General features: G+C 53.3%; 3 protein-coding genes across 3 annotated transcripts in view; all 3 read right to left on the bottom strand.

Annotated features, from left to right (window-relative positions):
- The window catches only part of BO87DRAFT_428858 (PT repeat family protein), a gene marked incomplete at both ends in the record, with an annotated part of 4824 nt that extends 1652 nt beyond the window's left edge, over positions 1–3172 (bottom strand). Inside the window, 2 exons of the mRNA XM_025627472.1 lie at positions 36–2824; positions 2905–3172. Of these exons, the coding sequence (XP_025476699.1) occupies positions 36–2824; positions 2905–3172 (3057 nt within the window). The remainder of the gene's footprint in view (positions 1–35; positions 2825–2904) is intronic.
- Positions 3173–6974: 3802 nt separating this feature from the next.
- BO87DRAFT_418291 (alpha-L-rhamnosidase) lies at positions 6975–10040 on the bottom strand (the record flags this gene model as incomplete). The annotated part of the gene is made up of 2 exons (XM_025626875.1): positions 8344–10040; positions 6975–8299 (listed from the first exon to the last, which is right to left on the bottom strand). The coding sequence occupies exons 1-2, from the start codon at positions 9740–9742 to the stop codon at positions 6975–6977; spliced, it is 2724 nt and encodes a 907-aa protein (XP_025476698.1). The 5' UTR covers positions 9743–10040.
- A 290-nt stretch (positions 10041–10330) lies between these two features.
- BO87DRAFT_136106 (uncharacterized protein) lies at positions 10331–11499 on the bottom strand. Its single transcript, XM_025618079.1, has one exon. It carries the CDS (start codon positions 11392–11394, stop codon positions 10621–10623), a length of 774 nt encoding a protein of 257 aa, XP_025476697.1. The 5' UTR covers positions 11395–11499; the 3' UTR covers positions 10331–10620.
- Between the last annotated feature and the right edge of the window lie 1188 nt (positions 11500–12687).

Raw genomic sequence — 12687 nt, 5'->3', positions numbered from 1 at the left:
TCGACAACAGGTTCCTCGACAACAGGTTCCTCGACAACAGGTTCCTCGACAACAGGTTCCTCGACAACAGGTTCCTCGACAGCCTCCTTAACAGACTCCTCGACAAGCTCTTCGGTGACTGGCTCGGTTTCCTTGGTTGACTGGTTGTCAAAAACGATCTCATCTCCAGCAGTCGTAGCGACAGTAGACTCAGCCAAGTTGGAGGACTCGTCCGTCGACTCGTCCGCGACGGTGTCCTCAATGGGCTCTTCAGTCTGCTGGGAGTCTTGCACAGTAGGCTCCTCCGCGGTAGGCTCCTTAGTAGATTCCTCGGGAAGGGATTCTTCAGGCTTGGTCTCCGCGACGACTTCCTCCTTCACCGGCTCTTCAGCAGCCGGAGCTTCAGCTGCGTTCTCAGGCTCTTCAGCAACCGCCTCCTTGGTCTCTTCAGCAACGACCTCAGCAATCTCCTGCGACTCGGGGACTGCGGGAGCAGCTTCTTCATGAGCAGGCTCCTGGGGAGCCGGGACTTCCTCCTTCACAGTCTCTTCATGTGCAACCGTCACTTCAGGCTCGTCTTCCTTGACGGGTTCTTCATCCTGAACTGTCTTCTCGGCCACAGGCTCCTCGACGACCGGCTCTTCAACAGCCGGTTGCTCGACAACTTCCTCGGCCTGGGTCTCCTGAGCAGTCTGTTCGACGACAGGCTCCGGCGCGGATTCCTCGGTCTGCGTGGTGGCTTCAGGGGCGGGCTCCTGAGCAGGCTCTTCAACAACATCCTTGGCTGAAGTCTCCGTGGCCGGTTCCTCAACTGCAGGCTGGGCGGTCTCTTCAACAGTCTCCGAAGCGACGGTCTCAGCAGCGGGCTCTTCCGCAACTACCTCAGCCACTACTTCCTCCGCAGCAGTCTCCTTGGGAGACTCCTCAGCCGTCTCTGGAACGGAAGCCTCGACAGCAGATTCTTCTGCGGCAGGCTTCTCAGCCGTCTCTGGAACGGAAGCCTCGACAGCAGATTCTTCTGCGGCAGGCTTCTCAGCCACCGGTTCTTCGACAGCCGAGTCAACCTTAACAGCTTCTTCAGCCACCTCCGTGGTCGAAGTCTCGACAGGTGCCTCTTCTGCAACAATTTCAGTCGCTACCTCCTCGACAGGGGTTTCCGTAGTCTCTTCAGCCGCAGCATCAACAGCAGCCTGTTCGGTAACAGGCTCGTTAGAAGACTCCTGTTGGATAGGCTCCTCCTTGGCAACCTCTTCCGCGGTTTCCGTGACCTGCTCAGCGGACTCCTCTGTCGGCATCTCCGTGACCGGTGGCTCGGCGTTTTCGGCGGTTGCCTCTGTAGGGTGCTCCTCTGCGGGCTCGGCAGTCTTTTCCTCCGTCTCGATCGAAGCTTCAGCTGCACCTTCAGTTGCCTTTTGTTCAGCAGGGTCTTCTGTCTTGAGATCCTCAACCTTCTCCGCAGCAGGCTCAGCGTGCGCTTCTTCCGCAGCCGGTTCAGTGGGCTCATCAGCAACTGGGGTCTCGGTGACAGGTTCGGTAGCCACCTCCGCTGTCTGTTCAGAAACGGTGTTCTCGGGGACAGATTCTTCGACCGTGGCTTCGGAAGGTTGAGGGGCGGCGGATTCCTCAGCGGGCTGCTCCACAGCGTCCTTGTCGGTAACGGATTCCTTGGCCTGCTCCTCGACAGGTGCAGATTCCACAGGGGCCTCTTCAGCGGTGGCCTTGTCCGTGGTTTCCGTGGCAGGCTCAGCAGTCGAGGGCTCCGGAGTAGATTCCTCCTTGGTCACTTCCTTCGAGGGCTCTTCGACGGCGGGCTCCGCAGCAGGGGTCACCTCGGCGGGTTCTTCGGCCTTGACTTCCTCCTTGGCGACCTCCTGCGCAGGTTCCTCCGTAGCGGGCTCGGTAGCCGGAACCTCGGTGCTGGGCGCTTCCGCTGTCTCTTCTGTAACCGACTCCTTCGCAGGCTCTTCGGGAGCAGCCTCAGTGGCAGTCTTGATAGCGGTAGTGTTCACCTCTTCCACTTCCTTTGTAGGCTCTTCTGCGGTAGATTCGGTAGTCGTCTCGGCAGCGGGGGTCTCCAGTTCCTTTGGTGCGGACTCTTCCTTGGGGGCCTCCTGCGTAGTAGCTTCTTCAACAGTAGACTCCGTCGGCTTCTCGGCGGCAGGTTCCTCACGGGCCGGTTCTTCAACAGCAGGTTCAGCAGCAACATCCTTGGCAGCAACCTCGGGGGTTACTTCCTCCACGACGGGCTGCTCTCCCGAAACCTCAACCTGAACCGGTTCCTCCGCTGCGGGCTCTGGAGCAGACTCTGCCGGCTTCGACGTGACCTCCTCCGTAACCTCAGTGTGTTTAGGCTCTTCGGCGGCCTTTTCGGTGTCCGCAACGGTGGCGCTCTCTGTCGAAGTCTCGGGTTGCTCCTCAGCTTTGACCTGGACGTCAGACTCAGGCTTCACCTCCTCGGTGACGGCGGGGGCAGCTGGAACCTCTTCCGCTTCCTTCGGTGCTGGCTGGCTCTCAGCAGGTGTTTCCGTCGCCTCGTCGGCCTTCTGCGTCGTAACGTCTTCGTGCTTGGAGTCGGAGGTTTGCTCGGCGGATTCCGTTCCGTTGACTTCAGGTGCCGCGACACCGTTGGTGGCAGGCTCGGTCACTTCAGCATCCTTCTTTTCTTCCGGCTCGGGGACCGGCTCGGACGGCTTCTCCTCGACGACGGATTCCTGTACGGGGACAGCATGCTCAGCGGCCCCATTGACGCCGTTCTCTTTCGGCGCGGCTTCCTCGGTCTCTGCGGCGGCATCTCCGCTCGGTCCGACGGTGAGAAAGTTGTTCACCAGACCTCCTTCCCCTGCGGCTGTAGTTGCAAGTAAGTTTGTCAGCTTCAGAGGGGTTGCGCGATGATGCAATGTCGGGGGAAAGAAGGTTCAAGCGTACCGTGTTTGACAGCCTCGTCGTGGAACCACGGGCCGGAAGCGCCCTCGCGGAATCTATATTGATATTGACCAGGGGACAACTCCAACTCGCGATAGAATAGATATTCTGTCGAAACCAATCCCTCCTCATCCGGTTCGGTATCCACCATCTTGGAGCTCAGTTCGAGGGGCTCCCATTGCGGCTCGGAGAAAGTGCCGGCCACGAAGACGGGATCGTCAATCGGACGACGGACAGAGATTGTGACGGTCTCACCAGCGGGGTGGGCCATTGTGGTCATAAAAGGTCGTAACAGTCGTTAAGATGCAACAGACGCAAACAGAAGAAAAAGAGGAAGATAAAACTGTAAGACGCTGGACTCGACTAGGCTTTTTTGTTGTTGTTGTGATTTTCTGAGAGTCTTGGAGGTATCAAGACAAGAACAGACCACGGGCCACCGCAAGGATATCAATGGACTGGAAAAGCAATAATATACAGGCGATCAGACGGCAAACGGCGTGGTAGGACAAGACAGCGCCCTCCCGAGGTGGAATTGAAAGGTGTATGAGGAGGAGTGAGGAGGTAAGGGGAGGGGGAGGATGTCTTGGAGGGGCAGCGGAGAGATGAGGACGAGATTGGATGGGGGTGGGGAGAGATGGGAAGATGGGTTTGATAAGAATGACTCTTTTGTTTGGGAGTACAAACAAACAGCGATGGATGATGAGAGAGGTAAAGTAGAAGTAAAGAGAAGATTGGGAAGAGAGGGGAAATTCTAATCAAAAGGTTGGAGAGGGAGAGATTGGGAGGAGGGGGAGGAGGAGGAGAAAAAAAAAATTACTGGTAGGACGGAGCAGCGCCGTACGGACAGGACAGGACAGGACAAGACAAGAATAGCACCAGCAACCCAGTACCAGCACCCGTCAGTTACTTGCTTAGTAGTACTAGTAGTAAGTAGGTATCTATTTCTTCCCAGTAAATAATAATAATAATACTCTACGGTCCCCACGGAAGACCGATGGGGACCCAGGATGACTGACTATCTATCTAGTCCACTCCTTCTAGTGTAAGGATGGCCGTTAATTAGCCCGGTCAGTTGGCGGGGCAGCTGCAGTTGTCACAGTGATTTCCAGTTTTTTCCCCCTTCTGCCTAGTAAGGATTTGTTATGATTTTGATTTTTTTTGGTTTGGGAGGGTCGCGCCATGATGCCATTGCCCGGGGACAACTACTTTTCTACCTACAGTTTTGATTTTTCCTCCTCACCCGCTCTTCAATGGGGGGGGGGGGGGGGGGCAAAGGAAGAGGTGGGTGTGGATGACCACTGATAATGGTACAATCAATGAGGGAGGGGGGAAACGGCAGAATTAGACCCAAGGTTAAAACTAAAACCTACGAGGAGCGAGTTGCAAAAGCATGAATGATCAAGCCATATCAGACCGGAATGATTGCTGGAAAAGCCGAGGCGCAGGCGTTGGTCCGGCTCCAATGAGAGGCCGTTCGCATTACAAGCGCCGCAGTCCGGAGAGGAAAAGAAAGAGAGGAATTATTGGCATCACATTCGCCGATCCTTTTCAAGCTAACGAGCGCCTGGGAAAGGGAAAAATGCGGTGAAGTGGTGTGGCTTTGAGGGCACCAATCATGCGAGGTGAGAAGAGAGACGATGAGAGACCTTGCGATGCAAGATAAGCCTGGACATGCGCCTTTCACAAGCAAGCTCTTACGGTTCGGAGGACTGGTGAAGGTACTACACATTCTTCCTGGAACATCGACTGCTGCTGCTTACAATGCAGGTTTTGTTTGATGCAGGATGTAGTCGGGAACAGGATTTTCTCTGCTGCAGTTAAGTTATCTTCTCTTGTTCTTCTTTTCTGCGACTGATTTTCCCCTATGATGTTCAGCGGAACGTTGGAACCAAAAGAAAAACAAAAGAAAGAAAAAATCCCTGATGGAGCGAGTGACTGACTGACTGGCCCGGCATAGTGGAGAACTCTCTTAGTACTAGAAAACTAAACTAGGCTGAATTAGTGGCACCACCGGCACCTCCACCCGCAGCTCGCCGAAAAGAAAAGAAAAAGACCTTTACTTTTTCGCAGGGCAACTCGGCACCGGCGGGAAAGCGTCCCGAATCAGAAGACAGGGAAAAAAAAGTCCATCATATCAACAACAACAACAACAAAATACCCAGTACTAGCAGTATTTACTTCGCTCGTTTCTGGTTAAGCCACCTTTACCAATTCACCAATTATTGAAGGAGGAACTATACTAAAGTACCTCAAATCCGATCTAAACCTGATAGTTACCTGGGGAATAGATGGAGAGACAGATAGATCCGATCGCATCGGATCCCGCTGCACAGCATATGTAGGTCAATAAGTACCAGTCCAGTCCAGTCCAGTCCCCATCTGTTTTGCACTTACATGTTCGCCTCCGCAATTCCCGGTGTTATGCTTTAGTCGCTGCATAACAAGAAGACATCATCATCAGCATCATCATACTTTCACGGGTCGGAGGATTGCTGTGTTGGCAAAAGCGAAACCCGCAGTTCCTTCAGGTCAGGTGTATGATATTCTCGTCCAGTAGAAGATAAGTATGTAGTGCCCTGCAAGTTCACAAGTTTCATTGCACCTACGAATAAGAAATCATATCGATAATTTCCTAAACCACCATTCGGTGGAAAGGGTAACGAACTGATCTGAACAACAGCATAACTAAACTAATAATGAATACAATAATGAGTCATAAAACCACTGAGCAACTTTCTCCTTTTTCCTATTTCATCCTCTCGCTTCCTCCCTCCCCTATTGACCTCTCTCTCTCTCCCCCCCATCCACTATCTATCCATAGTACTCCGTATATCCTCTACTCCATCAAATAGACTCGTATTTCTCAGTCCCTCCCCCTATCCAATAAACCCCCATCTCCCCGGGCCTCGACTAAACCAGCCAGACAAATTCCAATTCCATTATAAATCGCAGTGGAGCCCAAGTATCCCCTTCCCCCCCAATTCCAGCCATGGAACCAGAAACCAGATCACGGCAATTACCAACTGAGTCATGACTGACTGGGCAACACAAAAACAAAACATCTGTCGTCGTCATTTCTCACATTCTGACGTAGTTGGGTAACTTTTTTTTTCCTTTCTTCCTGCATAGGAACAAAGTATAGAAGGTATTAATAAACAGTTCAACAGCGAGTAAGAAAAAATGTAGTAGTCTAGTCCGTAAACTCTATTTAGATTTTATCTCTAGTACTTACAATGCTTCCCCCTCAGTTAGATTCATGATTGGTTGGCGTTTTCTCGGAGTCCGCTTGCCTCGTTCACATATCTGCGAGGAGATGGAGGAGCTCGAGCCTCGGGCAGCGAATCGAAGATGCCTTAGTGGCGCGGGATCGTCACATGGATCCTAGCAGTAATACTCAAGCTGAGATTTCTACTATGTAGATGCTTTTTGTATGTGGATTAGTCACTAAGTTGTTGGATGAATAACTAAGTAAAAATAAACAAACAACCAGAATTTTAGGTAGTTCACAGCCTAGATTGTGCTACTATCAACTATGACGATCATAGTATCATCTGAATGTCTATGAGATAATGATGCTACTAAGTACTAAGTACTATGTACCTGGAAGGAGTACGTCGGTTTTCGGCTTTATGCTGTTCTGTCTAACGGCCGAGTTGGATTTGGTCGGTATAGTCTTCTCTTTCATCATGACCTTCAGACTGATACGCCGGGGCTTGTAATGCCAGAAATTAGAGGAACCGATCTCAATGATTGGTCCCAATACTATACACTCAGATATGTTTCTCTCGAACTGCCACCACCAAAGTGTTGCTGCAAGTGACGCCCCTAGGTGACAACACCACGTGAGGGCTTCTACACATTGTTTACTTACTGAACATGCATCAGCTCTCATCACTACTCCTGCTTTGACTGACTATGACTTGCTGTTCACGTGACTAGGATTGTATATTATACCTTATATCATATCAAAACCTAGTCAGTGCCTAGTAGTCAGGTATATCACATCTATACTCCACCTGGGGTACCTTGAATGATGTTTAGGAGGTCGAGATGTTCTAGATAGTAGAGGAAATTCACGCAATATCCTCCGGTTCAGGTTTACGCATAATCGGAATCAGAGGCTTCGGTGGCCAGTCCCTAGAGTAATCCATCCACTCGAAGGTCGTTGAGAACTTGTGACGCCCCGAACCCACCCAAAAGCCTCCGTCTTCACGAGAACCAACGGGCTGTGATAGATTCTCCCGAGTCGGTAAGATCACGCGCGCACGAGAGTTTGGCGGTATCAACAGGTCCATGTGGAAGCGGTCTGCATCAGTCTCGATCGACCACCGGCATTCTAGTCGCCCATAAGGAGTATCGTACATGGCTTCAGCGGAGTGAATTGTAGGCCCAGGTGTCGGAGCGATCTGGATGTGCTTCCAGCCTGGGGCTAGAGGGCTGACGCCGGCTACTGTAGAGTGCAGCCAGTTGATGATCGAACCCAGGGCGTAGTGGTTGAAGCTGGTCATTGCGCCAGGGTTGATGGACCCGTCCGGGAGCATGCTGTCCCACCTCTCCCACATGGTCGTCGCTCCCATGGTGATGGGGTACATCCACGATGGGCGAGACTTCTCCAGCAGCATCCGGTAGGCGATCTGGGGATGTCCGCTCTTGGTGAGAGCATGCGTGATGATTGGAGTGCCCGCGAACCCGGTGGCAACGCGAAACTTGGCGAGCCGTACGAGGTGTACGAGACGTGATGCTGCAGCATGCGCTGCTTCGGGGGTGGAGTGAAGGTCGTACACAATGGCAAGGCTAAGCGCCGTTTGGGTATCGCCGACTAGCAACCCAGTGGCCGTTATATACTTGGCCTGGAACCTCGTCTTGAGTCTATCATAGTCCGCCCGGAATCGTGCGGCATCCTGGCTCTGGCCGAGGACCTGGCTGATTTCGGACATCACCGAGGTGATGTGCACGAGATAGGCATCAGCGACGAGGGTTCCGCTGGTGCGTGCATCCCCGGGTTCCTCTGGCGGCGCTGTTGGGTCTAACCAGTCTCCCAGTTGCCAAAGTTCAGGGTCCCAGAGTCCATCCGAGCCGCGACGGATGCCGCGATCGATCCAGGCGAGCATGCTTTCGTATTGACGGCGGAGGATTCCGCTGTCCCCATATGACCGGTAGAGGGCCCAGGGTGTTAGGACCACCACATCGTCCCACACGGCCTGCGGCGTATGCGGCCACAGGGTCTCACTAATGATATTGGGGACTGTAAACGGGGGCACGCAGCCATCTTTCTCCCTCAGCTGCTCGGCCGCGACATCTTGCAACCAGTCGCTCAGCATGCCAGCAGTATTGTAGAGGAAGTTGGCCGATGGGCAGAAAATCTGAATATCCCCGGTCCAGCCAAGGCGTTCATCCTCTGGGGACAGTCTGTAGGTATGGACAGGAAATTCCCACGCATACTCCACCAGGCATTGGTGTGGAGCTGATTGATCATTGGGTGCGAACAGGAAAACCATCCGCTGCGGGTCATATCAGTGTGCATCACGAGCGCCTTGATGTTGAGGAGCAGTGATCCATCGCTTTCTTCATCCCAACCATTGGCCTGGACGAATCGAAACCCGTGGAATGTATACTCAGGCGACCAATCTACCAGCTCTGTACCATTTAGAATGACTTCGTCGGTGCACTTGGCGTGTCGCAGGGGTCTAACCCCGAGCTCGCCATTCTCAAGCACTTCGGCGTGGATGAAGGAAACGCGAGAGCCCGAGGGCTTGTTCAACGAGCGCACGCGAAGTCGACCGACCAGGTTCTGGCCGAAGTCGATGACGGTGGCACCGGATGGGGCCTTCTGGACGGAGACTGGAGATATCTCCTCGGTGATACGGACTGGAGGAGCGTTCGGTGCCACCAAGGCCGCGGTTGGGAAGTCAAGTTCCCGGACGGCCACCCAGCAAGAGGCCTGGTCAAGCAGCGAGCAGTTCCAGGTCGGATTCTCTTCACGAGCATCGTAAACCTCGCCGTCATAGAGCTCACTCCGGATGATGGCACTGGGAGTACATGTCCAGGTGCTATCAGTACATATGGAGAATCGGTCTCCCTTAGGTCCAAGTTGGATCTCCAATTGTGCCAACACGGTCAGGCGATCGCCATACAGCTGTCTTCGCCCACCAAGGAAGCCAAGACGAGTGGCGTACCAGCCCTCTGCAACCTCTACCGCAAGGACATTAGGACCTTCAGCATTCAGGAGGGGCGCGATGTCGAATACTTGATAGTTCAAGCGATGGCGGTAGCTGGTCCATCCGGGGGCGAGACACTGATCCCCCACCCGATGCCCGTTGACGAAGGCGCGGTATACTCCAAAGCTGGTGATATAGAGTCGGGCCCTGTCGATGGTACTCGCTGCAGGAAGTTGGAATTCCTTCCGGAACCGCACCGGCCGCAATGGATTATCTGGCTGTGGATGTTCGGGGCTGGCAATAGGTCGGGCTACCCAGTCAGCGCGGTCGAGTAGTCCACACTCAATGGTCCGCCAGGGAGACCAAGCGGTGGCACAGTCACCCTGCGGCTCCTCGCCGGCGCTGCACCCGTATGCCCGAACACGGACCTGTGCGATTTCTCGGGATTGTAGTGGGCCACTGGGCCAAGGGACCAGCACCGATGCATGGCTGTTCACATGATCGGTTTCCTCTCGAGACCCGGAACGAACAACTTCCACTTCGTAGGCCGTCTGCTCCCAGTCGCGAGGACTACTGTCGGTGGTGAGAAATCGCCATGACAGACGCGGAGTCGCAGTTCCAATGCCAAACCCATTTGAGTGTTGCTCAACTGTAGGGGTTTCAATCAAGATCTGGCTGGTCATGGCCGGGGAAAATAAAAGGAGGAAAGTGAAACAAAAAGTGACAAGAAAGCATAGAAATACTTATGTGTGATGCATGCATGCCAACAAACCGCAAGTAGTCGCCTCTCGCGCATCATTCCCACGAAATCCCGAAGGGCTCGGAGTAACCCCGCATACTGTGTCAACCTCACCCCAGCACTAGACAGGAACCTTGAGGTTTCCTTATCTTCTTCCGAAGCATGTGGGGATTATCATAGAGTAGTATGGTAATTCTCCTTGTGAAATTGATTCCTGACGCTCCCCGCAATACATTGCTGTGATGATATTCGTATCCAGGAAGTATAACAGACAATACTGGTAGGAGAAGAGGAGAGAATACATAACTTTAGGCGAGCATAGTTTAGTTGAGTCACATGACTAGCATGTGTTGCTTTCTCTGGGAAATGCTACAAAGTACTTGGTGTAGTAGGAATACAATTCTAGAGGTTCCAAATGAAGGGCGGGTCTAGATCTTATGATCTTCGTCTCCTTAGCTCAGCTTTCAGGGAGAGGCAGTTTCTTGGTTCTTGAGTGGTCATACGTGTGAAATAAAGACCGTTGTATAAAGTGTATCGACATAATTTGCTTCGTGGGTATAGCTAAGTATGAAAGAAAAGATCATATTAACTCTTCATTAAATCGGTAAGTGTTGAACAGCCAAACTCAACAAATGCTCATGTCTCAGCAATCGCTCCAACCATAACATAGACTCATGCTCGCTATCTCCCGCAATGCACCAGGCTCCTGAACCCAACCAGCCCAAAAAGTCCAAAGAGAAAGAAAGCTCATCGACTCATAAGCGCTCAATGGTCGTAGTTGGAACCAAAGCAATGCTGCTAAGACGAGATAAGACAGAAAAATTACAAGATCTCCAGATCCTCGAATTCGACCACCAACCCTTCGTTCGCTGATGCCGCCGCCGATCCGGCCACCCCCGGACCATTGGCCATCGCCCACATCGTCCCGGTGCGAGGTAGACTATGCGGTCGACTGGCATAGACGCCCACGTGGACGAACTTGTCTTCTACCCCGTAGAAGAACCATGTTACTTCCCGCAGCTTCTTCCACGTGCTGCTCACGGCCGCTGGACTCGCCGCATACGGCACCGCTGATGGATCCTGGTACCATATCCAGAGCGAATGTCCGACTCGCTCTAATTTGATTCGTAACGAATGCATAGCCGATGGACCGCGATCGGGGATCGACAGTGGCGAGAGACACCAGTCCGCGCCGTCGGAGGTTGCGCTTACCGAGGATGCGTTCATCGTGCCCGAACTGAACTCCATCCCGGCCTTGACCCATTTACAGGGTCGTAACGGCTGAGGGTATCCGGGGCGGCCCGATCGTGGAGTACTGTCTGGCGAGAATGACTGCGGCGCGGCTCCGGCAAAGATCACCAGACCACCCTGGTCCCATTCCATTTCCCAGTCCGCCGTGACAGTGACCTCGGCAACTACAAATGGGCTCCGCAAGGATGTGAACACGATAGGAGCCGTTGCAGTATCCCGGTTTGGTGGCTTACGCCAAAGGTCCGTATTAGGGCCGGCGGTGAGGGTGAAGTATTCCATGCATGGCGGTAGCGAAAATGTCGAGGGCAGATTCAGCGCCGTAAAAGACGAACTGCTGGGGGGCATTTTCCTTATCTCCTCTCGTTCCTTCGAGCACTGGAGTAACCACTAAGAGACGTCCCCTGGTTCGTTGCGCGAAGCTTCCGTGCTACCGTGATGACACTAAGTAGGCGAGTCACTCAAGGGCCCTCTTATCCTTACTTTAGGTTTGCACTTAGGACTTTGGGCGGACAGCTCGTGGGAGTGTAATGAGGGATGCCCGCTGAGGTGGAGGGATGGAAGATGAAAGAGAAGAAGCGTGCGGTGTGGGCAAGATTCAGTTCCGATTCCACCTTGAAGCAAGGGATTCCCGACCTCTTGACGACGTGCTCAAGGTCAACCTGCCGTTCTGGGCCCTGAGAAAAAGAAAGGTGAAGGCAGGGGAAAGGAGTCGGTAATCAATAAGCTAGTAGCAAACCAAGCCTGGTCCGGGCGCCCAAGTAGTGTCTGGGGGAAAAAGCAAAAACACAAATGATTGAAAACCGCTAGACTATGTCAGGGTCAGTTTGAAAAGAGTCCTTTAAAAAAAGGAGATGCCCTGAGGGGGGGTTGGTAAGGCGAGGATGGGAGACGTACAGTTAGCTGGCTGTGCGCTGAGACACGCACGAACAGTACCAGAACAAAGACTTATAACCAGTCCAACGCGACTGGCGGTGATCTGACAACATCCCAGCTAAAGAAACCAGCCCGTGGCGATGCCACCCGAAGGACCGCTTTATAGAAGAGTCAGGTCAGGGAACCAGCGAGCTGGCCCCAGGGTGATGGTCTGGGCAGAAAGAGCGATGTCCAACCAGACGAACCACGGCGCTGGAACAGGCGATCATTGCTCAACAGTATCCAGGAACCTGGGTAGCACGGCGACCCGTGCTTGCATCTTCCTTCCTTTCTTTGCTTTTCTGTGCCGTTCTCCTCTGGTTGCCCTTCGCTTTTCGCTTTTTCCTTATTTACTTTTCTTCTTTGCTTTCCCCTGCCTGGTGCATAGCGAAGAGTTCCCGTCTTTGCAGGTTTGCTATTCCAGCCTGGGCTCTGGAACTCGCCGTCCAATGCAGACCAGTTCAGGAGTGGCGGGTCATCCTGCAGCTTTGGGAGACAAACAGCTTTTTGGGGAGGACCACGCAAGTCTGAGTTGTGGGAGGGAGGGTCGCCTTGTTCAGGGCAGCTGAGTGTCCAGCTCCCATCTGCACGAAATTTCAAAAAGCCCAAGCGAGTCGGGGATTGGCTGTCAGAATTGGAGGGGGAGGATGTCGTGGAAGAGCTGAAGCCGAAGTGGAGGGAAAGTTGGGTTGTGCGAACGAGAAGGATTTAAGACGGGCAATTTGT

The sequence above is a fragment of the Aspergillus neoniger genome (genome assembly GCF_003184625.1).
Source record: "Aspergillus neoniger CBS 115656 unplaced genomic scaffold BO87scaffold_30, whole genome shotgun sequence".
In the NCBI taxonomy this organism is placed as follows: Eukaryota; Fungi; Ascomycota; class Eurotiomycetes; order Eurotiales; family Aspergillaceae; genus Aspergillus; species Aspergillus neoniger.
The sequence above is the reverse complement of the archived record's forward strand: the minus strand, read 5'-3'. Positions and strand labels throughout refer to the sequence as shown.

What these genes read in the sequence shown, in the direction of transcription:
- BO87DRAFT_136106 (XM_025618079.1), bottom strand. Translation starts at nt 11,394, where the DNA reads ATGCCCCCCAGCAGTTCGTCTTTTACGGCGCTGAATCTGCCCTCGACA.